Source organism: Anthonomus grandis, chromosome 7 (genome assembly GCF_022605725.1).
Source record: "Anthonomus grandis grandis chromosome 7, icAntGran1.3, whole genome shotgun sequence".
Taxonomy (NCBI): Eukaryota; Metazoa; Arthropoda; class Insecta; order Coleoptera; family Curculionidae; genus Anthonomus; species Anthonomus grandis.
Window position 1 is genome coordinate 25,849,582 of NC_065552.1, and position 25,979 is coordinate 25,875,560.

Consider the following 25,979-nt stretch of genomic DNA (forward strand, 5'->3'; position numbering starts at 1 on the left):
ATTCCCTACTAGTAAAGTTTGAAATAAAATCTTCGAGAGGTAGCTTCCTTAAAATTCCTTGGTATACGAATTGACTCCTGTCTCACATGGGTCCCACACATAGACACTCTTGGCAAAAAACTAAATAGTTTCTGCGCGTTAATAAGGCGTCTACGAGAAGAGCTTTCCCTAAATTGTCTGAAGCAAGTTTACTATGCATTGGTCCAATCTCTAATCACTTATAGTGTGATGTTTTGGGGATCTTCAACTGACGCCGTGTCAGTCTTTATAGCACAAAAACGCATCATAAGATGCATGCTCAGACTCACACCACAAAAGTCTTGTAGGACTTATTTTACTAAGCTTGGTCTACTCACTGTTCCAGCTCTGTACATTCTTATGTTAGCTATTTTTGCAAAGAAACACCTGCTTCTTTTTCAAACTAATGAAGATCATTATGCTCAGGGTATGTCTATTGTGACAAGGGGGAGAGCTGAACTTAGTGTCCCAACTCATCACTCTGCCTTTTTTCAAAGATCTCCTGCCTTTGCTGCTATTAAAACATATATTAGATTACCTCTCGCCCTAAGGCAAGAGAAAAATATCATGAAGTTTAGGAAAGACTGCAAGGTATCTGTTGGGCAAGTGTATCTATAGTTTCGATTTACAATTTTAAATGTGTATTATGATTAATATTAAGGGTTTGTTTACTAATTTATTTATCTTCATAATGTATCATACTTGAGGTAAAAGTGGTAAGGTAATGCACCCATTATTATGTCCAACATTATCTTTTTGTTCTTCTTGTTCTTACTATTTTTATCAGCAGTATGTACTGTGTAGATGTTATCAAATTTTAATTTTGTTAGTTTTGTGACGGTGCTATTGTCTATTTTAATTAGATCTTGAAAGCAATAAAGAAATTATTATTATTATTAACTGTCAATTAGAATATAAAATAAAATATGAGGTGTTGGACTCATTCGCCTTTTTAGTAAATGAAAGATATTCATTTTAATTTTCAACAACCTTGTATAATGCTGATTAAATCAGGCCTTGAAAAGATCCAAATACTTAAATAAAGAAGTAATTCCCAGTACTTTCCTTTTTGAACTGATAAGGACTATGCTAGTGTAAGATGTTTAAATGTAAAAGGAAAAACTAAATATGTAAAAAATCTGTATAGATAATTAAAATTTAAGTGCGAATGAATATGTGAGTCGAACTTACTTTGAACAAAATGACTTAAAAATTTGGAGGATGGATCCTTATACAGGGTATTACACTGCCAGGTGGACATAGGAAATCCCATGTAATGGTTAGGGGCAAATATTGGCTCCCCTAATTATTTTAGAGAAAATATGTATTAGAATAATGTAAAGAGCACTGACATCTGCAACCAATAAAATAACCTTAATTATTTTTTGGCTTTTCCATTTAGGAGTAGCAGCCAAAAATCTTTACGAAAATTTATCTTTTTTTTTGTTTTCTCATATTCACAGGTATGCCCGCCTAAATTTATTTTGACTGGTGATCAACATCAAATAATTTATCATAATAAGTTCACTGCATTAAAATTCTACATTAAAAAACTCAACTATGAGTTACACTGCTGAAGAAAAAGTACTAATGGTTAAATGTTTTTACCAAGGCAATAGTTACCGAGAGATTTCAGAGTTGCTGCTTTTTTTCCAAATATGCCAATACCACAAAAATCAACAGTTGTAGGATTGTTACAAAATTTAGGCAAAAGGCCACTGTAGTAAATAACTGCAAATGTGAGGCAAACAATGAAACCCATCTCTAAGGCATCAGGAGTTTAGAGATGGGGATGAATTATGGTGGCAGGAGTCCTGTTTGGATATGATGGAAAGGGCTAAGATGGATAGGGATTTTATAAGAAATATTTGCTTCACAGATGAATACACTTTTACTTTAAACAATGAACCTAATGTTCAAAATTATTGGTATTGGTTGGTATTGGGATAAAGAAAATCAGCATAAATATGTAAGTCACAAACTCGGTATAGCATCCACAGAAAGTTAATCTTTGGGCAAGGATTAAACTTTGGTCACTACATTTTAGGACCATTCTTTCTCAATTAAAATTTAAATGCGAATTATTATTCAGAACTACTGAAGGAACAAATTTTGCCAAGTTTACAAGGATAAGAATTATCCAAATCTCGAAGAGTTAAAAAATGTGATTTTGATGAAATGTAACAAAATTTCAGTTTATCAATTAGGGAATGTTAGAAATGAGTTTTAGGATCATTTGGGTCATTGCTTAGCAGCTTACCAAGGAACATTTGTTATAACATTTTTTTTAGGGCAATCCTATTTTATGTTTAATAAATTATTTTTAATAAAAAAGTAAAATCTTAAAGTTTACAAGTTTTTTTAAAATATTTCATGGTTTATACTATAATAATTTGTATGCATGTGTACAATTGTACAAATTTTCAATAATTTAATTAAGACCTCAATTTTATTATAACAACTTTACTTGCCAGTTTACCCTTACCTAGCTTTTTTACAAGGATTTTCGCCGTTAATTTCTAAATGGGCAAACCTACAAAATTAAAAGCTATCTTATTGGTTGTAGATTTTAGTGCTCTTTAAATTACTCCAATAAATTTTTTCTCTAAAATAATTAGGAGACCCTGTTAAAAATTGCATGGGATTTTCTATGTCCTACCTGACAGTGGACACCTTGTATAATGTTTTGTAACTTCTCTAGATCTTTAAATTAAACTATTTTCTTCCTTTTTATATATGCCTATATTATATGTCCAATCCAGCATCAGCTCAATCTACAGAAAATATGTATTAAATGTTCCATGTGTGTATTTGATTATTTTAACTGTTGGTGTATGCAGCTCTGGTCAGGTTACCCATCTACAATTTGTATATACATAGGTTGGAATATGTTCAGAGAAGATTTTTGAACTGAGCAGGCTAGTATTTATCCTGCTAAGGGCTTTTACTTTTTATTTAACTTTTCATCTCTTAAACAATTTTCTGTCTTAAGTAGCCAGATTTTTCTATTTAAATTGTGCAATAATTTAATTGATGTATCTGACTTATTAAGTCAATTAATTTTTTTTGTTCCACCTAGAAATACTAGAAACCCTGTTATATTGTATCTTGAGTTTAGAGCAACTAATTTACAACAACTTAACTACTCTTGGTTCAATTCTTTATGTGATCGTAATAACATTGATCTTTGTCATGGTTCAACATGAATAAATTTGAAATTCATTATCAGAAGTATTTCTGAAAAAAAAATGTTTAGTTTATGCATAAAAAGGGTGAACAATGTTTTAACGGCTCATAAGAAAATTATATTCTGTATTTTCTATGTACACCCTGCAACATTCTGTAATAATGAATATGAATAGTTTGACATTTTACCTGTGCCATCTTTACATTTTTTCTTATTTAATATATTTTTTTTAAAATGCTCCATTTCTTTCCCTATTGGGAAGAGATGACCAGTACTTTAAGCATACCAATGCAATGCAAAGTATCACTTTTATCAAACCAAATCCAAATCTATTTAAAACAAGAAAAAAATTAATTCATTTGGATTTTGTCACTGTTATGTCTTTTTGATTGAATTTATTTGATTTATAATTATTTAATACTGTAATTTTTAAGTAGCATATTGGATATGGATGTTAATGTTTTATTTTTAAGAACCTACTTTCTATATTAAAATCCTGCATATCATTTATATCAAATCAAAATTGCTTTATTGTATGAAGAGCTCACATTCTCATTTACCATTTAAGACATAAGACATACATGTAAATTTTTAAACTACAAACATTTAAAATACAATAATACTTACAGAAATGAAGACATTACACATCAAGTAATATGACTTACTCAACAATAGACTTTTAATGTGCTTATTAAAAAGCCTACCACTCTTCATTCTTTTTAAATGCAGACCTGCCTCTTGTGTCTTTTGATCAATGTTAAATGATATCTTTGATCTTTTTATAATGGACGATCATGCCAAAAAAAACTGGGACAGCAAAATCTTTTAACTCTGTTGGTTTATTAGAATAATATATTTTGATGTTGTCAAAGTTAATTTAATTTTGTGACAGCCGCGTTAACAAAATCATTCTTTCCAAACGCCCGCATTATCTCCTCAACAAAAAGCGATAATATACATTCTCCTGATGAATGGAGTTCCTATAAGAGGAATTGCAGAAGAATTGGGCATTAGTAAAAATACTGTTTCTTTAGCTGAGGCCAAATTTGCAGAATATGGAGCTATTGTAAGAAATCCAGGTTCTGGTCGACCAAAAATTTCAAACGACATTCAAGATAGCAATTTAGATTCATAGATTAAAGAATGCGATTTATTATAAGACCATTAGTAAAAATACTGTTTCTTTAGCTAAGGCCAAATTTGCAGAATATGGAGCTATTGTAAGAAATCCAGGTTCTGGTCGACCAAAAATTTCAAACAACATTCAAGATAGCAATTTAGATTCATAGATTAAAGAATGCGATTTATTATAAGACCAGGAGACAATTCCCTACTGAAATTTTAATGTCCCAGTTTTCGGCATGATGGTATTATCTGCAATTTTTCATAAATATTATTTTATTTTTAATCATCTGCAAATGCTGTAAACTTTCCTCTAATTGGAAGGTGTAAAATATCATTGATGAAGACTGAGAATAAGAGGAGTTTGACTCTTATCAGATAAATAGGAACTGAACCATTTCAAGGCCATCACCTAATGCAGGATGTTACCTAAATCAGAGGGTGCTTCAATCATATGAAGTAAGATCCCATCCCACTTTAAAAAGTTCTTGTTTTCTAACTTAAAGAAACTACTTGTACTTCTTTGTTGCTCTTCAAAAAACTTTATAAAATGCCTTTATTTCAAATATTGTTGCAGGAAAGAAGAGAAATGCATTGGTAACAGTAATATGAATTGGGTATTTCAATCATATTACTGTTGTAAAACTGATTTTGGTTAGATGTTAATTTACTAAAAAGCTTTTTAGCTATATGTTATATTATAGTAGATCAGTTATCCACTTTGTCATCAGATGAAGTCAGTTTAGTCATCTAAATCATTGAAATCTAAGTCACTGAAGTCATTTAAATCATCTGATCTCAGTCATCCACTTTGAGATCAGATGACTTGAAAGAAAAGCAACTGTGATTATCAGAGGGATCCTACCAAATATTAGCATTTATTATATCATCAGTTGTAACTCTTAATGTAATTAAAAATCAATCAATCATTTAGGTGTTAATTATTTGATGTAAAATATTTATTTTATCTCAATATTTCATTTAGGACCTCAGATAAAAGTTTGTTTATTTAAATATTTCTGGAATTATTTAAACTGTGAGTTACTGCCCATATTATATTAACATCTAATTTAAAGGAATATTTTATACATTTTTAGTGTAACCTACTAAATTTGGTACTTGGAGATTCCTGTCCTGTTCTACATATTGTAGAAGAAAGATTTGGGTTTTATAAACCCTATTTTTGTAATTAAACTTGACATCAGCTTTATACTTTGAAAATATGATGACAGACAGAATAGCCCCCAACCATTTGACTCTTAATACCAAACTGTAAGTATGGGTTTTTTATTTATGTTTAGTTTATTAAGTCGATTTGCATTAATTAGAAAAACAAGTTTGCAAACAGAATGTGTTGAGAGTTTCTATGCTATTTTTAACCTGTTAAATATATCTTGCTTGAAATCTTGTTATTTTTAGATTCTCTACAGAACTTTGTTCTTGATGCTATTGAAGTGGTGTTTTAAAAGTCATTGTTAGAAAAATCTGCTTTAATTACTAGGAATAGTAGAACTTACATAATTTTTATACTATTTCATATCCTGTTCTGTCTTAATATGCTTTGGCATTTTACATCATAAAATGTCAATCTAATGAAGGTTGGTCCAGTTAAATGCATTTACACCTATTACAATTACAAATATCATGTTTACAAAGCACTTGCTATGCTAACCTTCAGAAAGTGTAGAGCGATAAAAACTCATAGGCATGTGAAAAAACTACAGGGTGACAAACCAGTAATGCCACTTGCATAGTATTGATTTCATTTTAAGTTTTGTTTTCTTTTATCAAGTGTCAATGGTGTCACTCAGTTTTGGGTCTATTTGTCCACTGATAGACATGGAAATCTAAAGCAGGTGGGATACTTGTACAAAGAATATGAATTTAAAGAAAACAAATGGTTGAGTTCAATCCAGAAAAACTTTTAAAATAACAAATCTAGTTGAGCACTAGAGGAGCTATGACCCAAGTTACCTGATAGTATTTTCTCTTGGACATGATTTTCAAAAATTAATATGAAAATGGTTTTAATAGTTCATTTTTCCAAATGGAGTTTGAGTGAATGTCTATTTTATTAATGTCATTTTAATAATCATGTTTGAAAGCCCATTAAAAATTATTTGTAATATGTCCAGAAAGTTTATTTATACCTATGGATGACCACAAAACCAACCAAACTGGACGGAATAAATATTAAATATATATTTCATAATGAGAATTTGCTTGCACAAGTCAGTAAGGAAAAAAGGAAACTGAATGAAAAACATTAAAATTCAGTCAAAAGTAATTACATTTGCAAATAAAAATTACATTCTGCTATGCATTTTCATAATGATGGTTTCCTAACAGGCATTGACAAAACAAGAATTGTTGCAAAAGTCTTAATTTTCTTATTAAAGATTTTTTTTTGCTATGTATCTCCACTAAAGACTGGACACAAACTTCCAGGTTTATTGTGTTCCCAACTTTATCTAATAAAACTTTATAAATAAAGTCTCTGCCTTTCAGTGTTCAAATATTAATTTTCAAGGCCTAAGAAACCTGTAATAGAAGTGAAAGTTAAAACATTTAATATAGAATAAATATTACAATACTTTTGTAAACTGGTTTATTAATTTTCTCGGTCCGAAACACTTGATCAAAATCGTTTTCTAAATTATTTGTTTAAATAGTGATAAAATGAGATTAAATTATTTTCTCCCTGTTAAAATAGTCATCAAGAATCTAATAGATCTTAATATATTAATATAAAGAGCTTAAATACCTGACAAACAATAGTTGAATAAGCTTGTCTCAAAATATAGTGTGAAAGTTAAACATTTTTCTATTGTTATAATACCATCTCCATCACCATCCAAAGGACCTATTTCCATATACTCGATAGCAGATTTTTCTTTAAACTTCTCTTTCTTTCCTTTTTTACGTCTGGTCCAAAAAAGAAGTCTTAGTGATTGATATGTATATTAAATATCTTTTTAGCTTTTAAGTAAAGGACTATATTTATATAAAAACCTCTAATTTACAATTATTTCAAAAATAGAATCAATATTATCTATTTCTGTAACTACATGCAAATAAAGTGGACAGCAGTAATATGCATGGAAAATGTATGAAAAGAAGAATTGAAAGTTATATTCAAGTAATATCATTTACATTCTTAAGTTGTACTCCAGCGTGTATTTAAGTGGTGTTGCATAGCTACATATTTATTTATTGATACTCTTACATTTACTTATGTATTAAACATAAGCACCTAATACTGTAAAAAAAAAAAATTGATAATAAATAAACATTCAACATGTGAGAAATTAAGACTTTATTTTTCTTCCATCAAATATCTATGTTGCAGTACTTCTAGTAATATATTACATTGGTTTTTAGTTTCTCTCGTATAACCAATTATTTCATTGATTATATAGGAGTAAAAACCTGACAAGCAGATATAATATTGAGGTTCATTTTGACTATATATTTTTGGTTTTTTCGGGAAATGGAGAACTTTTTTATCCAATTGATCTTAATCTCCATAAGTTGTATTTAAAAAAAATCTTCATCCCATTATGATTGTCATTTCATTATTCCAAAAATTACTATAATACTGAAAGTGAGGAAAGCAACATGCTGAGTTCAGTTATTACATTTCGAACATTCAATTCAAAAACTAATTATGATATTAAAAATGAATCTTATCAACATATTCTTATCAACACATTCTGACTTTGATACAAAAATATTTTTATCTCAATGTAAATATTTGTATATCGCACCATTCTGATCGATATTTTGTCGCAATAGCATCATTATAATATCAATTCCTCTTATCAATTGCAGAGATATCAACCCAAAAATGGATAATAAAATTGACTCGAAAATGGATGATTTAGGATGGAAAGCCAAATTAAAAATCCCTCCAAAAGATCACAGAATACAGACAAGTGTAAGTATAAATAAAATCATTGGTTTACAAGTCATTAGTAATTGACTGTGCATGAAGGATTTGGTCACTTTTCTTTCTTAATTGGTGGTCAGAGAAATTGGTAGTACTGACGGTGTTGGTTTTCAATGATGAATTATTTGGATTCCCCTTCATTTCTGCTTGATAAATGATAACATCCTTGCTGAAAAAACCAACTTAACAATTAATATACAATACAATTTCATTTGTTATTGGTATAAACATAATTTAAAAAAAAAATCTTTTTTTATGTTTTCAGGATGTAACAGACACAAGAGGCAATGAATTTGAAGAGTTTTGCTTGAAACGAGAATTGTTAATGGGTATTTTTGAAAAAGGTTGGGAGAAACCCTCACCTATTCAAGAGGCAGCCATTCCAATTGCCCTGTCGGGTAAAGATATACTTGCCAGGGCCAAAAATGGAACAGGTCAGCCTGAACTGAAATTACTGACCTAGAGGCCAAAGTTTTAACTTGAAAAACTATTTTAGGTAAAACTGGTGCCTACTCAATACCAGTGCTGGAACAAATAGATCCAAAAAAAGACTGTATTCAAGCATTGGTTATTGTACCTACAAGAGAACTGGCATTGCAGACATCTCAAATATGTATAGAGCTTGCCAAACATTTGCAGGTAATTAAATTTTTTTTTTTTTTAGTTTAAGTTTGACGATTTTGCATACAAGTAAGCCTGACTGATTAGTTAAATATTTAGTTGGGGGGACAAGTGTGCTAAACAAGTAACTTGGCCATTTTGTTTGCCTTTTTGGTATTTTTTTATTTGGCAATACCAAAACAATAAATGCCACATACACTGGGTTAATTTTAAGTCAAAAATGATTTGTTGGCGTTATTTATGTATTTGACTACAATGTTCCAAGTTCAACATAACTTTATTTGCCATCAGATATACAATTATTACTTAAACCTAAAGAATAATTTATTAAAAATATTGTTATTCAATGATGGCAAAAAGGATTGGTTTACGATTATAGAACTGATTGCATTAGTTATTTAAAACCAGTGTAGAATACCTTTAAATATTTAATGTATAATTACTCTAAACTATTAGCCTATAAAATACAAATATAAAACATTAATAAAATTATTGCAAAACATCAACAATATTCAGAACTTAGTATATTTGAGGCAAGAGAAATAAGTGAATAGAAACACTGGCGGCGAAGTCGACGAAGAAAGGTTTTTTGGTTAATTTCTTCATTTATTGATCAAAGATAAAAAAAGAAAAACCCAGAAAACGAGAATTGAAAATCCTTTTTTTTTTCGATCTATGAATTTTCAATTCTTGTCTAAATCAACTCATTTGTCTGTCAACTCATTGCTCTGTCAGTAGTTTAAGCCTAATATGTTGACAAATTAATTTTAGTTTCTGTCCTATATATCGCAGGTAGTTTGTTCCATATATGTGGGGCAACAAAGGCAAAATAGTAATGACATATGATGCTGACGTATCAAAAAGTTGTCTATGTGTCTTATATGGTATCTATGAGATGCTTGTTCAAAAATGTTTCTTAAATAAGCTGGCTTATTTTCACCAATTATATGGTAAATAAAATTATACATATGGTATTTACGGCGGTTTTCCATATTTAAAATATTTTCGCTGTTCAAATGTGGCATAATGTGTCTCCTAAATGGTATATCGAATGAGAACCTTATGCAGCGGTTTTGTATTTTTTGAATCATTTTTCTAGTTCTCTATAGTAATGAATCCCCATACACCACGTCGCCATAGTCAAAAAAAGTGAAAGAATCAAAGAATTACGAAGAAAATACTTGTGATTAGAAGGTAGACATTTCTAGTTTAGTTTATAGTTTATTAAATATATTAAATATAAGATATATGGCTCGAAACTGAGAGAACTAATATAATAAAAAGACTTTTCGCCTAATTAACAAGAGGTACAGGGTTATTAGAATTTTTAAGTTGCAATCAATCTTAAGGTCCAAATATGCTTTATTATCTGAAGAACTTAATATTCTTATAGACAAATGCTTCATAATAATAAACTAACAGAAAACAAAATTAACTAAAATATTAAATAATATCTTTCATAAATCACATTATTTAAAAATGTGAATTTTCAAGAACCATTAACACATTCACATTATTAATTCCTACTCTTTGAAACTACTTATTAAAATCACTCTAAAAACTTATAAAGACTCCTACACTTCTGGTTAAATATTATCTAAAAAATATTCCTCAACGTGTTTCAATTTTTCAATTAATAAATTATTTGTTAAAATGTTTATGGCATGTTAATCCTCTAACTAAAATTGGTATATGGTTAAATAATTTCTTACTAAGGTAATAAATAGAATTATAAGTCAATGCTGAAGTGGGTAATGGGAGATTTATTTTAAGAGAACTTCAAGTATTTCTAACAGGCTCTGCTAATATAGTTGAAAAGTATTTCTTATGCATCAAACATACAGTTTTCGGAGTGAAAATTGATGCTAGAGTTAAGATTTTTTCAGATATAAAATACAGTTTACAAGATTCTCTACATTCTATATTGCACAAGAATCTCAATGCATGCTTTTGTAAAATAAACACTTCCTGAAATAAATATCCAGAGCAGCTTCCCTATAAACATATATCATTAAAACAAATGGGAGTCAATTAAGGCAAAATAAGTACTTTTTGTTACCCTTTCATTAAGGTTTCCTCTAATCGTTCGTATAGCAAAACATCCTGATGCCAATATTTTAGGGATAATTGCACTACATGTTTGTCAAAGTTCAATTTGTCATCTTTTACCAGAAATTTATTTGTATGTTAACATGGCCATCAGTACCATGTTTACATCAGCATTAAGGACATGAATATCTCTAATATGCCAAAGCAAAGTGGTATTATCGGCAAAAAATGTCGGCTGTCCATTCTTAATTATCGAACTCCTTTCAGTACACCCAATTCATCTGATGTCATTCCGAAAAATTACCTTCTGATTCCTGTTTGGCAGGAATTGAGCCATTGCAGTATTGTCCCATGAAGCCATAGACTTCAAGCTTCTGAAGTAGATTGTCATGTGACACAAGGCTTTAACCAAATCACAAAACACGACTGCAGCCGCTTCTCCCCCATTTAACTTCATGTAGAGTCTCTCCAGCATATAAAAGATTGCATCATTGGTATTTTTTGATTGTTTAAACTCAGACTGGCAGCTATTAAGCACATTATTAACTTTCAAAAATTCGACCATTTTTTTCTTGAAGTTTTTCTACAATCTTTGTCAGAGAAGGCAATAGTGAAATTGGCCTATAATTTGATGGAATATCCTCACTTTGTTTAAAAGTAGGGACTACAACTGCCCATTTCAAAATATCTCGAGAACTATCCTGTAAAAATGAATCATTAATACTATTGGCTAATATTGTCATCGCCTCCTACATGGGAAGATTTAAAAATATCTTAATGGAATACCATCCCAGCCAGAAGAATTTTTATTTTTTATCTCAGTTAATGTATTTATAACTTCAAGGGGGGTTACTGGGGAGAAATAGAAGGTATTACAAACGGACATATTAAGCAAAAATTGAGTTGCTCTAGAGCAATAAAAAGGATTAATAATTTTCACACTCACTTTTGAATTAATATTCTTGGAAAATGCTTTTACTCTTAGTGAATTTACAATTTTCCATGTCTCTCTTTAGCACCCTATTTCAGTATCCTATCCTCAAAGTATTTAATTTTAGCTATTTTTATGGTTTTTCGATAAATATTACGATACTGATTGAAATAAGTCATGAAGAAGGGATTATTAAGTTTGTTTGAATCAAATGTCGTCGATGTTTAGCTGATTAGCTTTTGGATACAAAAAATTACTTAATATGACTCGATAGCGCTCGCCATTCACCATAACGGTAGCTCCTTCCTCATTTCGAAAGAAATAAGGACCGATGATGCGCCAGCATATGTAACCGCACCAAACAGTCAATTTTAATGGATGGAATGGTGATGTAAATGCTGACATTTGGAGAGAAATGAGCTTTATCACCAATCACGATTCTTCGATAAAATTGCTAATCTTCGGTCAAATTAGCTCAATCAGCAAACATTTGACGTAAACGCTAGTCTTTTGGCCTTAAATCATGCATGAGCTATATTTTATAGGCACATAAGCCAAGATCCTTACCTAAAATTTTCGACATAATCAAAGGACAAAGGCCAACAAGTTGAGAACGGCGACAAATCGACATTCGGTGTCTTCTTTAACACTTCGCACCACAGTAGCAATATTCGCTTTGGTATACACATTTCCTTGTCTTGTTGATGGTTTTGAATCGAGAACAGTAAAATTAGGCGAAAACTATTAATAACTGCACGAATTGCATGCTCACTAGGCCGATTATGTTGACCGTAAAGTGCTCTAAGATCAGATCTTTTTTTTTAAAGCACAGTTCCACAATTCGGAACGTTGTTCTGGCATTAAATGATTCAAAATGAACTGCCAAATTTTACTGAAAAGAAATATCAACACACCAGTGGAACTTCTCATGCAGCTGAAAAACTTTAGCAAACTTTAGAAAAGCTGCACATTTTTTATCCTATATCATGATTTTACAATTTTCTTTGTAAAATTAATATTTTGAAAATAAGCTAGTCTAAAAAGTCCAGAGACTTGCTTTTGGTATCTTGAGTATCTAGATAGAAAAACTAGATCTTAGAAATTGTTTGCTTCTATTTTCATTCCCTTTTTCAAAAATAAAACTAGTAAAAACAATAATAAAGTATGAGTGGAGAAAACTGCTAAAGAAACATAAAATAGTAAGATTTAGAAGATTGTGACTAGGTAGTGTGGCATTACTTATGATTGAGTAACAACAGTACAAGCCATATTTTTCCCAAAGTTTCATTTTATCAATTTTTTACATATAAAACAAAAATTTATTACTAATCCTTCATAGATGAAGCAGTAAGACAGGACCACAAAATACTTGTACACTGTATTTATTTTTGCATGTGTATTAATTTTCTCTCACTAAGAAAAACTTAATTCTTTAGATACGTATAATGGTGACAACAGGAGGCACAAACTTACGCGAAGACATAATGCGAATCTATCAGAAAGTCCAAGTGATAATTGCGACACCCGGCCGTATCCTGGATCTCATGGAGAAGGGCGTGGCCCAAATGGATCAGTGCCGGATCTTAGTATTAGACGAGGCGGACAAATTGTTGTCGCAAGATTTCAAGGGGATGCTCGACACTGTGATTAAAAATTTACCGACAAAAAGACAGATTTTGTTGTTCTCCGCCACGTTCCCTTTGACAGTCGAGCAGTTTATGAAAAAACACTTGAGGGACCCGTACGAGATTAATCTGATGGAGGAGCTGACCCTCAAAGGAGTCACGCAATATTACGCTTTTGTGCAGGAGCGCCAGAAAGTCCATTGTTTAAATACTCTCTTTTCTAAGGTAAGACATATTTATTCACCATATATATCAATAGCTAAGTGCGATTTTCAGATATTTATTAGGTTCAGTATTGGATAAAATTAATGAGACTGCTATAAGCCCGTTTCAGTTTTCTAGTTCGTTGTAGCTCATTGTATGTTTGTTTAAGTTAAAAAAAATCTTAAGAAAAGGTACTTTACAACAAAGTGAAAAAACGCGTAGTCTCGGTCTAAAAAACTATATAAACAAATTATCCATCACGCATACATACTATCTACTAACTACACAATAGCACTGGGAATAAAGTCGCCTAACCACAACAACATACTTTTTATATTTAAAATATGGTTTGAACTCATATGCTTCTACACATGCTTATATAGGCAAGGGCTTTATGTCGTTGCGCTATCGAGGCTTGATATTTGATATAGAAGTGAAAGAAAGTGAGAATGATACTTAAGTATGGTTATTAAAGATGAGGGTAAAAACAGTATTAACGCAAGTTTAAATGGGGATTTTTTTGGATTTAGTAATTTTCATCAACAAAGTTCAGCTTTTTAGTCTTGGTGGCACTGGTGAATAACCGACACAATTTTCAGGAATAGGTTAGAGTCATACTACTGTCAACTTCACTTCCTACCATAACCCAAACACAAATTCACTGTTTTAATGTCCAACATAATTTAAACACAAACATGGAAGGATTCATCTCTCCCTTTTTTAAATATTGTATGTCCTTTTACATTAAGGAGTGTATTACTTGTATGTTCTTAGATCTTCTTAAATTTTTTTTTGTGAGAATGTTTTTCCCACTAGTAGCACTCTTGAGTATAAGTGACAAGTGAGTACATTTTATCCTTTTATCTTTAAAGTCCTTTTTCCCATAAAAAAACACCTACAGCTTACTTTCAGTTTTGCTAAGCTAATAATAAATATTTGCTCTGAATATATCTGGTTTGATTGTTTTGAACTCCTCATTTTGACTGTCCTACATAAATAGCAGATTAATCTGCTCGTTGTAGGCAATATACAACACAATTGGAGGAAGGGTCTAAAATCTTTACTAAGTTATTGTTTAATGAGTTATATGTCTTACAAGCTATATTAACAAAAGGGGTGGGTTGGGTTGATATTTAAATTCATTCCCGAGACGTTCACCTTCTTGGTATAAGAGAAAGTCCGGTCTGTCCAAATTGCGGTACAAGGGGGGGAACCTCTTACTATATATTAGGAATTCGCGATTGGTAGAGTCACCTGAGAAGGAAAATTTATGGAGTAACGAATTCCAAAGGGAAGATCTTAAAAACCTGGACTAGGACAACGTGGAAGCTTTTATTAAGACGAACCGACTCATTGAATGCCGTGCATTGGGAGTGGAGGCGTAAGGGTGGGTGATTCTCGGGTTGGAGAAAAGAGACTTTTAGATCTACTTGCTGAGCGGTACCTCCTCCAGCCTTACTACTACTGCATATTATACTCTTTTAAAAAGGCATGTTTCGATAAAGAGAAATTGTGTTAAATTGAATGATGTCGGACCGGATGACGGTATTGTTTCCAAGAAGATAATAATAGTTGGCAGGATTTATTTTTAAATTATGATCTCTACAAAATCAAGTAATGCTTTTAATATGTAAATTAAACTTAGTGTCAGCATCCGGCATATGTAATGATGAAAATAGGATATTTATTTGTGAGTCATCAGCATGTTACTGTGTTGAATTTAGAATCCATCAGTTATTATAGAAACAAATTGACAATAACAATGGGCCCATGATCGAGTCCTGTGAAATATGCATTGAAGTCAGAAAATCGGTCTGCTGCAATTTTCTTATTAGTAGTTATCAATGCAGACTGAGTATTTATTTTCATATTGTGAAAACTTATTGCATACAAGTTAGCCTGACAAGATTCTACATATTTTGTTGGGGGGACAAGTATGCTAAACAATCAACTTGGTTTTTACATAATTTTTTTTGACTCTCATAAATACTGCAAAAAGTTACAAAAACCACATACATTTATGCATTTGCCTACTTTGTGTGAAAAAAGGAACTTAATTATATTAGTATTAACGACATCTTTTCGTCTTTTTCTAGTTACAAATAAACCAAAGTATTATATTTTGTAATTCGACTCAACGAGTGGAGCTGTTGGCGAAAAAGATAACCGAACTGGGCTACTGTTGCTACTACATACACGCGAAAATGGCGCAGGCGCACCGTAACAGGGTATTCCACGATTTCAGATCGGGCCTGTGCAGAAATTTGGTTTGCTCAGATCTGTTCACAAGAGGTAAGTTTAAAAAGAAAAGTAGTAATTAGCACTCTTATGGATAATAAACGTCCGGGTATGAAGGCCCGGGCCGGAACTTACAACCCGGCAAACCAGCACAGGCTGCAATTAGCGGTGGGTTACTTCACCGCTAAATTGAGCATGTTGCAGAAAACAAATCATAATGATGTTTATATGGAAATGTTTCATTATTTAATGCCAACAAAGTTTGCACACAATCGTAGTTTGCACAAACGAAAACAGGGTGCCTTTTTCGCCCTAGTGATATCTTAACTTTTCCAAAAGGTAAAACTAGACCCTGTTTTTTTTTTGTTGAATGAAATTACTTTATTGCGCCTGTGTAAAAAGTATGCCAAACTGGATCTTTTGGGAAAAGTTCCTATCACTCCTTTTTTTCTTCCCAAAGCGTTTCTCCTTGGGAAAAAATGGCCCGCAGTTGAAATTAGAGTCATTTCAACTCTAACGTACAAAGGATCGAGCCCGCTCGGATTTGTCGCCTTTCTCATTACAAAGCTCGTTATTAAATCGAAATTAGTAAGAAAAGTTTCTTACTAATTTCGATGTAATCTCTGTTGATGTCTCTCTAGATGTAATCTAGTTTGAAATGATAAATTAAATGAATTTTTTAACGGATGGCGCAACTAGTGTGTTATTGAATCGAAATTAAATTGAATATTGTGCTATTGAAACTTAGTTTCGGAGAAGCCCCACTGCCGGCGCCACCGGTGGTGATGGTGTAGGGATAAGAAATACCACCATTTTTATATACAGGGTGTCTCACGACGAATAGACGCGTTCGATATCTCGGAAACTAATTTTTCAAAAATTTTGAAAATTTGGTAACATGGCACAGTCGATGGGGGCTACACAACTAAAATATTTTGACAGTTGTGACGTTTCCGGTTATACCGGAAGTAGGTGTCAACTTCGTTATTTTAAATGGAACACCCTGTATATTTTTACATTTTTGGCTTTTACGTGAAATTCTAAGTATATTTTGTGTATAATGTTCTATACCTAAGTGTAACCGTTTTTGACATATTCTTAATTTCATGTGAAAAACTATGTTTATAAGCCCTAACATAATTACCGATTACTCCCTTTTAGTAGCCTTTATTTAATGGTTAGTCTTGGTTTTATTTTAGAGAAAGGACCACTTTAAAAGACTATTTTAATATTTAGCCAAAAAAAAAGATACAGGGGGGTCAAAAACTAGCATTAAAAATTAAAATGAAAAAATCATTAAAAGTCAGTTTTTTTAAATGGAAACCCCCTATTTTTATAATTTTTTCATAAAGATAATTAAAAATAAGGTTAACTTTGTATAAGGTTATCTAGTCCAAAAATTGATAGTTTCCGAAATATTGGCAGTTTAAATTTGGCCTAATACAATGGATTATATGCATTAAATTTATAAGTTACTTGCTATTTAAGTTTTCTTCGTAAAAGTGTAATTTAATTAAAAAGTGTACATTTCTGTTATAATTCATTATCTTACTGCCGCTTCTAGCGGTTTCTATGACAATCGTCATGCCCAACTAATCAACAATCCTTAAGCCGTGTTACTATACGAGTTTTAATATTAGGCCAAATTTAAACTGCCAATATTTCGGAAACTATCAATTTTTGGACTAGATAACCTTATACAAAGTTAACCTTATTTTTAATTATCTTTATGAAAAAATTATAAAAATAGGGGGTTTCCATTTAAAAAAATTGACTTTTAATGATTTTTTCATTTTAATTTTTAATGCTAGTTTTTGACCCCCCTGTATCTTTTTTTTAGCTAAATATTAAAATAGTCTTTTAAAGTGGTCCTTTCTCTAAAATAAAACCAAGACTAACCATTAAATAAAGGCTACTAAAAGGGAGTAATCGGTAATTATGTTAGGGCTTATAAACATAGTTTTTCACATGAAATTAAGAATATGTCAAAAACGGTTACACTTAGGTATAGAACATTATACACAAAATATACTTAGAATTTCACGTAAAAGCCAAAAATGTAAAAATATACAGGGTGTTCCATTTAAAATAACGAAGTTGACACCTACTTCCGGTATAACCGGAAACGTCACAACTGTCAAAATATTTTAGTTGTGTAGCCCCCATCGACTGTGCCATGTTACCAAATTTTCAAAATTTTTGAAAAATTAGTTTCCGAGATATCGATCGCGTCTATTCGTCGTGAGACACCCTGTATATTCCCACCGGCATGTTGCATCTAATATATTGATTTCAAAATGACTATATCACATTTAATTTTTGCGCGTATACATAGCAGCAATTTTCGTATGTCACCACCATTTTGGTTTTTGAAATTTGGAGGTTAACTCCCAATTTTAAGAACAACATATTAATATAAATCTTCAAATAATTTCATTTTTGGCTGTTTCAGACTACTGTGCTTTGTCCAATTCTTGTAGTTACTTTCTCCAATTCTAGCTGTTACTAAAATCAATTTGTTTTGGAGCATGAGTCCTTTGCTATATTCCCCGTAACTTTTACTTGAGACAAAATATTGCCGAACTGAAATATAGACCAGTGGAAGGGTTTTTAGGTTGGAACGGATTAGGTTTTCCACTGATAAATGCAAATGGACTATACTATGTATATTTTCCAAATCCTTTAATACTACTTAAAAGCTAGACTCGCATACTTTATAATGTAATGAAATTGTTTTATAAGTACGCAGATGTTCGTTCAAATTTTAAGAATATGAGGTGTACATTAAAAAACTTATTATTCAGTGTTTATTATTTTTTCAATGTTTAATAATAAAAGAATTCTATTTACAAAGCTCCAAAAAAAACAATATATACATAAATTAAATATAAAATAATATAAATTGCATAAAATCGAAAGTTTCAAATTCACGTGCCTGAACTGGTAATTACATGTAAAAACAGAATAAATATATAAATAAATTAAAATAATATCAGGGAGAGATAAAAAGATAAGCGGCAGGTCTGCAATGATTTAAAAGGAGAAAACAAACATACAGTATTCATTATAATGCTGTAGTCAATCTCATAATAAAGTCATAATAGACTTTCTCCAAAAGCAATACTTTCACTCTCCTTCTAAACTTCTTGTACATATTCAAAGACTTAATTAATGCCTAAGGGAAGATTATTAAAGACTTTTTTGCAAATAAACAAAAGACTTTCACCAAAGTGCTTCTAGAATTTACTAATCAAATATTATTTACTTGCCTTGTAACATAGGAACAAGAGAATTGGAATACTTCTTATAGACTAGGCTTTCAAGCATGCTAGAGTTTTGATTCTTCTATTTCTAGATATTTTGTGAGATAAAAATTGGTTCGCAAGACTGCCTAAAAGACTTTTTAAACATGAACCTTAGAGTCCGTTCCTGTAAGATAAATATTGAAGAAAAACTGGTGGTACTACAACAACCCCAGAATGCTATTCCATAAGCAATGTGAGACTAACTAAGGAGAAGTAAACAGATCTCAGTACAAGTGGCTCTAAGTGATCGGAATGCACTCTCAAGGAATAACAACTAGAAGATAGCTTCACCAAAACAGCCCTGATGTGTTCCTCAAATTTTAAATTATCATCAATTGTGAGACCCAGGAATTTAGATGTTAGCTAGAGAACATTTGAGTTTAAAATATATCAGTTTTTGCTATGCCAAAGTATCATCAGCAAAAAGTCTATTACCTGCTCTGATCTGAATAGAGGCAAGATCGTTAATATAGAACAAAAACATCTTCATGATCAGATGCACTAAGAGTCAGTGCCGATTGCATATCAAATGAACAGCTCGTTGACATTCACAGCATTTAATTGAATTCTTAGATGTTATTTTTTGTGGTAAATTGTTTAAACAAATAATACAAAAGTCAACATCTTCATTTTTTTTGCAGTATAGTATTAGAAAATATGCTATATTCTATTTATTTATGGCTTAGATACACCCAGATCGTTAGTGACAGTTTCAGATGAAGAGTTCATGTTGCAACCTACAAACCTTTACTGTTCCAACCTACACATTACCAACTACTTGCAAATTAGAGCAAAATAACACCGTAAAACAAAAAAGAAAAACGACTATTTTAAGTGAAAAATCTAGCAATTTATTTTTAAAAACAGAATCGCGCGTGGTAATCTTTTGAGAGTAAATGTGGCATGCCCTTAAAAACAGACATTAACAACATAATTTTCAGGGTTTTTTAATAGCATTGGTAATGACACGTTAAAACAATACGAACATAGTTAAAAATTAAAAGCTGACGTCATAAAAAGTTTGAAATATTTTACTGTTCCCAACCTTCAAACCTTTCCCCTATATTGATTTGATATACTACAACGGAGCGTTGGCCGAATATAAATGCTGCCTGTCTGCCTTTTCGACGCACATTTTTCACTTTTAACCATTAATCTCTTATAAACTCTTTTTTTTCCTTCCAGGTATCGACGTGCAAGCCGTAAACGTCGTAATCAACTTCGACTTCCCAAAAATGGCCGAGACTTATTTGCACCGTATCGGTCGTTCGGGCCGTTTTGGTCATCTCGGTATCGCGATCAATCTAATCACGTACGACGATCGCTTCGCGCTGCACCGCATCGAACAAGAATTGGGCACCGAAATCAAACCGATACCGAAAGTGATCGATCCGAAATTGTACGTGGCCCGGCCGGGAGAAGAAGACGAAGACCAACAGCCCCTGCAACAGTCCAAGTAACGATCTTGTTAATATCATTCTTATTGTACATAATTCAAGACTATAATAACTACAGAGATTTTTTTATTATCATATTATCGGAGAATTTACGTTTTAATTTTTTTATAATGTGAAAAAAAAAGTACGAAGATGAAAAATGAAGATTTGGGAGAAGAATATTTATTTTTAAGTGAATAGTGCGCGCGCTCGTACGAGGAGGCGTTGATAAAGGGCGGTAAGGCGGCGGGCGTTTTAGGGGCGGCAGGTCGAACGTTCGCTCGCGACAAATAATCTGTGATAATTTATTTTCATTGAAAGAGTCACGTTTCATGCCTATTCCGGCTGGTGCATTTAGGTGGTAAAGTAGGTTTTGTGATTAAAAAAAAAAACGAACTATTTCTATAAAATGTTTTTTTGCGTGTCTTGTCTTAGACGTCTAAGTCGTTCTAGTGACTGATCACCTCATCAGAATGGGTTGAAAATAAAGAAAAATTCTTATTCTATTTCGCTCACCTCCTATTTTGTTTCTTGCTATTCGATCTAGTTATCTTCAAATTTAATAAACTGTACAGCAGTTATCGGCGGTAATATTTGGCAATTGTGTTAATGCTTTGAAGCCAAATACAAAAAACAAAATACACATACGTCGAACAAAATGTGGTTCCATATTATTTTTAACCACTAGGAAATTATTAACTATATACCAAAAACAAAAATCAAAAAACTTTAAATTTAATGAAAGAATTGGGTTTTTATGTTAGGCAAAGTCACACAATGCCAATGCCAGACCAATTCAATCTTGTGTACAGTGGGGCCGTGCCCCAGAGTTGCAAGGGCACGTCTTTTGAGCTATAAATAGAGGAAGATGTGTGCACATTTGTCGAACTTTATTTTAGGTAGAACCAAGGGCTTATATTTATTTGGAGCTGCTTGTTAACGGGTTCTGCTTAATTATCAGCATGAATATGACACGACATAAAATATTGCAGATTGGTGCCCGGTTTCTATATGTAATTCAGGCATTTACAGCAGTTAAGTCTATAAAGTGCCGGAATAACTAGACTTTCTTTGTATAATGTGACATATCTGACTGATCCACATGTGCATTATTATGTTTAACAAGCTCTAAATATCCTATTTCTTTATCTTTTTGTTTTCTAGAAAAAGTTTACAAATGCAAATTACTTGAAAATAGCTGGGGTTTATTATCGACCGACTTGACATAAAAAATTTCGTCACTTGTTCCTTTCACTATTTTATCGTGCACAGGCTTAAATGTTTTCTTTTAATAGATGATGCAACAAGGGAATTGTGAAAAGTTTTCAAAAAATATTTTCCAATAAGTGGACGTGAGGGATGGAATTATCTTTGTAACTCCTTTAAAAAAAAAATATTTAACATGATTCTATACAATAAAAGGGTTTGAAAAGGGGTTTGAATATCTATTTAAATATGATCTTAACTACTAGAAAATTAAAAGATGAGTGTGTGGTAAAACTAATATTAGAAACGCTTATTTAGTTATAATAATATTATCAGAATCAGAAATATTGTTTGGTCATCAGAATTATCTGAAATTGTTTTAAAAGTGCAAGTAATCTCTTTACGACTCTGGAACATAAGCTTTCTTTCACTCTATCAGATTTGCAGGTCTAAACTTAAAGCTCTTATATATCCGGACTGGGTCGTGCGTATCCATATTTTATATCCCCTTTTTGAAGGAGAATATATTAGTGAAATCCGATCCCGCCGTTTACCATTGATTCGTCCATGCTTTAAGCATTCGTTTGCTTCATAGTGCCTCAAAAAGGTTTATGATAAAATGTCAATCATCGGTCGAGGTTATACGAGTCGGTCAAGGTATATATAATTTGTCAAAAACTGCTTTGGCCGGTTTTGGGTTGTACAGAATGGTCATTCATGTGGAAATTGCTCAAAAGCCAATTCTATCCAAAAGCCCTGTATATTCGTTGGACCCAACCGACTTCCACCAAATCGCTGGATTGCGAAGTTGGTTTGAAAAACAAGTATTTTTAAAAGGTCTTGCGTAAACAAGCAAACAAAAATATGGGTGGGTGATTCAGCATCCTCGGAAATGCAAGGACTAAAACTCTCAGTAAACGGATGAAATTTGTTTACAAAACATGCATTTTTAGTCCATTCCACCCATTAATTAATAAATTCCGCAAAATAAGGGGTAGGATCAAATTCATGGTATATATTATTGCATGCCATTGCTTCATCATTTCTCATCAGTAAGATTCTTTCCAACTGGTGATCATAGTTGATCTAAGTTGTTTGCAGAAAGCGCTTCTGAATTAAAAGGAGCAACATCTGACGGAAGTTCCTCCAATTGTAACACTTAATAAGCAGAACACCCTTGCATCTAGTAAATTTTGACGCTACGTGGCTCACTTCTCACAAGTGACCTGTCAGACCCGATCGTATTGTTCGCTCAAGTAATGGAAATTCTAGGTTTAGAAAAAAATGTATTGTGAAAAAAACCTATAGGATCTTGTAATAGTTTAACTTCTTTTAGAGTTTTCTGTTCGTTCCCAAGGTTCTAACTAAATTTGTATCTAATAACTGTGCTCTAATGTCACACTGGTATAAAAGTTATCTGTATAGTACGTCCAATATTTAATAAATTTTCCGCAAAACAAAATACTGCATAATGTGGAACCGTTTTATTTCCAACCTTATCGGTCGTAAAAATAACCACCATTCAAGCAAAGTTTATATAATTTTACCCTGAACTTATTCTTTATTTTTTATATATTGTCTGAATCACAATCGTCCTCTAAACGGAACGAAAGATTTATGTATACAGATTTATTCTTCTGCTACTATCACTTTTTGAGAATTGGGTATCAACTCCTGCAAAAGGGGTGATCATTTATAGATTCTTGTTTCATCTTCACAACACTGATCTTTTAGCAGTTGATACTGCAAAACTTCTGAGGATGACCTGACGTGACGATGCAGGTAAATGTTGCATTACTTTAGGCCGTTTGGGTTTAGGAACATTTTCACTTGAGAAAAAATCACTGGTTTCTTTATGACAATTCGGTTAAAAGTGTTTATCGCCTACACTATCATCGTTATTTACATCTGATAAAAAAACTTTGCACTTTCTCCTGTTCCGTGTCATAGGCCATGTGTATGTGACCCACGACTGCAGTTTAGTCTATAATGGGCAAAATAGGCTAGTTTAGAATATTGCATTATTTATTGAAAAGCACGTATACATCACAGGGACCACCTAACCAAAAATCTTCACTAGGACCGTGAGATGCGTACATGGATCAGTTTAAAACGTACAGTTTAAAATGCATTAAAAACAAAACTAAATAAGAAAAAACTAGTTGAATTTATAAAAAAGTGTTTTAACAATTCTTAAAAACTTTGGCCTCAGGATATTACATTGTGACAGTTAAATGTAACATTGTAACGTGTTAAATCCAAATATCGTATACTAACAGCCATAAAAAAATAAATGTTAACACTAGTTGTTTAAATCATTCAGGCGCCGTTATTTCATTAACGAATATATTGCGCACGACGGTTTCCCGAAAAATACAAGATAATATTGATGCGCTAATGATGCGAAGAATGTGTGGTTCCAGATTCGTGATACTTTTATGGAACCACATAACCGCAAAGGGCTAAAGTGCTGATCAAGGATACCCAATGAAGACAAAGCCGAAAAAGTGAATTGTAATTGATCGCTAAACTAAATAGGTGTGAGCGGAATGAAATTTTTAAAAAATTGACCAATTTTCAACCAAAAGTCAGGCCATAAAAAAATGCATTTTTGTTGTAACTTTCTCTCTAATTTAATTAATGCTTAATTAACCCTAATAAAACACCTAGTTTCCTAAAAACTATAAAACATACCTTCGAATTGATTACTATTGGTTTTCATTCAATATTTCTATCGACCTAAATTAACCAGCCTACATTTTTAGTATTAAAGCAAAAAACAAACCACAGAGCGTCCGTTCGACCGTTTTTAGAAAAGTTCCCCGTTACCCGAAGCTTTATCTAAACTGCTTCTAAAACCCGTACGGCGTTACCGTCGTTTTTTATTTTTGGCACTACATTTCGTCAGTGCGACTCGGCTGACTCTTCAACAACAGAACCTCCGTCCAATCGGGTCGCGCTGTTCGAATAGCGTACGAGTGGCGGCAAAATTTAATATAATTATATTGATAGAAAGTGAATCAGTGGGAGAACATGGACTCCGTGCAACTGGTGGAAAGACTGATAAATGATGTGATTTTTGTCTGGGAAAACGGTGAAAAAATGACAAAGTCAGTTTTTGTTTCTTTTTTTCTGCGTATCTTAGGAGGTTCTCGGTTTCGGTCCCGAACGTTTTGTCCGTTTAAACCTCTGCGAGGTTGTGATATGTATATGAGGACGTATCAGATCTGTAATAGTATTATTAAAATATGTTGCCGTTTTTGTTTTTTTTTTCTTTTGGTTTTCCGGGGGTTTTCAAAAATTGTTTCTAACTTGGCAACGCGGCAATTAACTTCAGAATTTGATTCTTTATATCAAAGAGGGGGGGAATATTCTGGCCTATATTGTAGGCTAAAAGAGAGATTGCGTGCATAGCCAAGACTAAAATCAGTTTTTTTTTTCTTAATTCATTCAGCTTTATATTTTTGGGGTAACGAGCCTTGGCCGTGTACGCAAAACAGATGTATTTTGTTATAAAAAAAAATATTAAAAAAGTGAAGAGTCTTTGTTTTTTTATATTATACCTATAAGTGCAATAACTGTTATTGTCTTAAAAATTATTTATTGTATGATTTGTTATTGTATTTATTTTGATAAGTATTAAGGTGAATCAATTTGTTATCAGTTAATATTAGTTTGATCAAAAAATCGCACCATAGTGAAATTAAAATACCAAACTCTTCACACAACTATGGCTTTTTATTTTAGTCCTATCCCTTCTTATTTCCTTCTCTCAGGAAAAGTACACTTGCGAAAATTGAGATATGGATGACAGAGTATGTAATAATAATTTAAGGCGTCTCCGGCCATATTCTATTACAATAAAGCTAACGCCTGCCAAAAAACCTATGCATATAATAAAAGGCGTTTGTCGCCCAGAAATAACAGCAATTAATCGCAGAATATAAATCTAATCGGTAGGCATCAGCTGTTACAGAATTCAAAAATATATCCAAATAATAATTAAATATTCCTATACTATATTACAAAAATTCCAGTAATTAGGCTTTCATTATTTAACGACAAAAAATTGTAATTAAAAAAAAGCT

At 31.8% G+C, this 25,979-nt stretch overlaps 1 protein-coding gene across 2 annotated transcripts in view; it reads left to right on the forward strand.

The window, feature by feature from the left end:
• The window catches only part of LOC126738622 (ATP-dependent RNA helicase me31b), a 28,436-nt gene extending 2,817 nt beyond the window's left edge, over positions 1 to 25,619 (forward strand). For both annotated transcript variants that reach the window (XM_050444045.1, XM_050444046.1), the window contains exons 2-8: positions 5,425 to 5,599; positions 8,159 to 8,264; positions 8,542 to 8,710; positions 8,773 to 8,915; positions 13,314 to 13,727; positions 15,803 to 15,998; positions 20,435 to 25,619. In XM_050444045.1, the coding sequence (XP_050300002.1) occupies positions 5,550 to 5,599; positions 8,159 to 8,264; positions 8,542 to 8,710; positions 8,773 to 8,915; positions 13,314 to 13,727; positions 15,803 to 15,998; positions 20,435 to 20,709 (1,353 nt within the window). In that variant the 5' untranslated portion in view covers positions 5,425 to 5,549 and the 3' untranslated portion in view covers positions 20,710 to 25,619. The remainder of the gene's footprint in view (positions 1 to 5,424; positions 5,600 to 8,158; positions 8,265 to 8,541; positions 8,711 to 8,772; positions 8,916 to 13,313; positions 13,728 to 15,802; positions 15,999 to 20,434) is intronic.
• Positions 25,620 to 25,979: the final 360 nt, after the last annotated feature.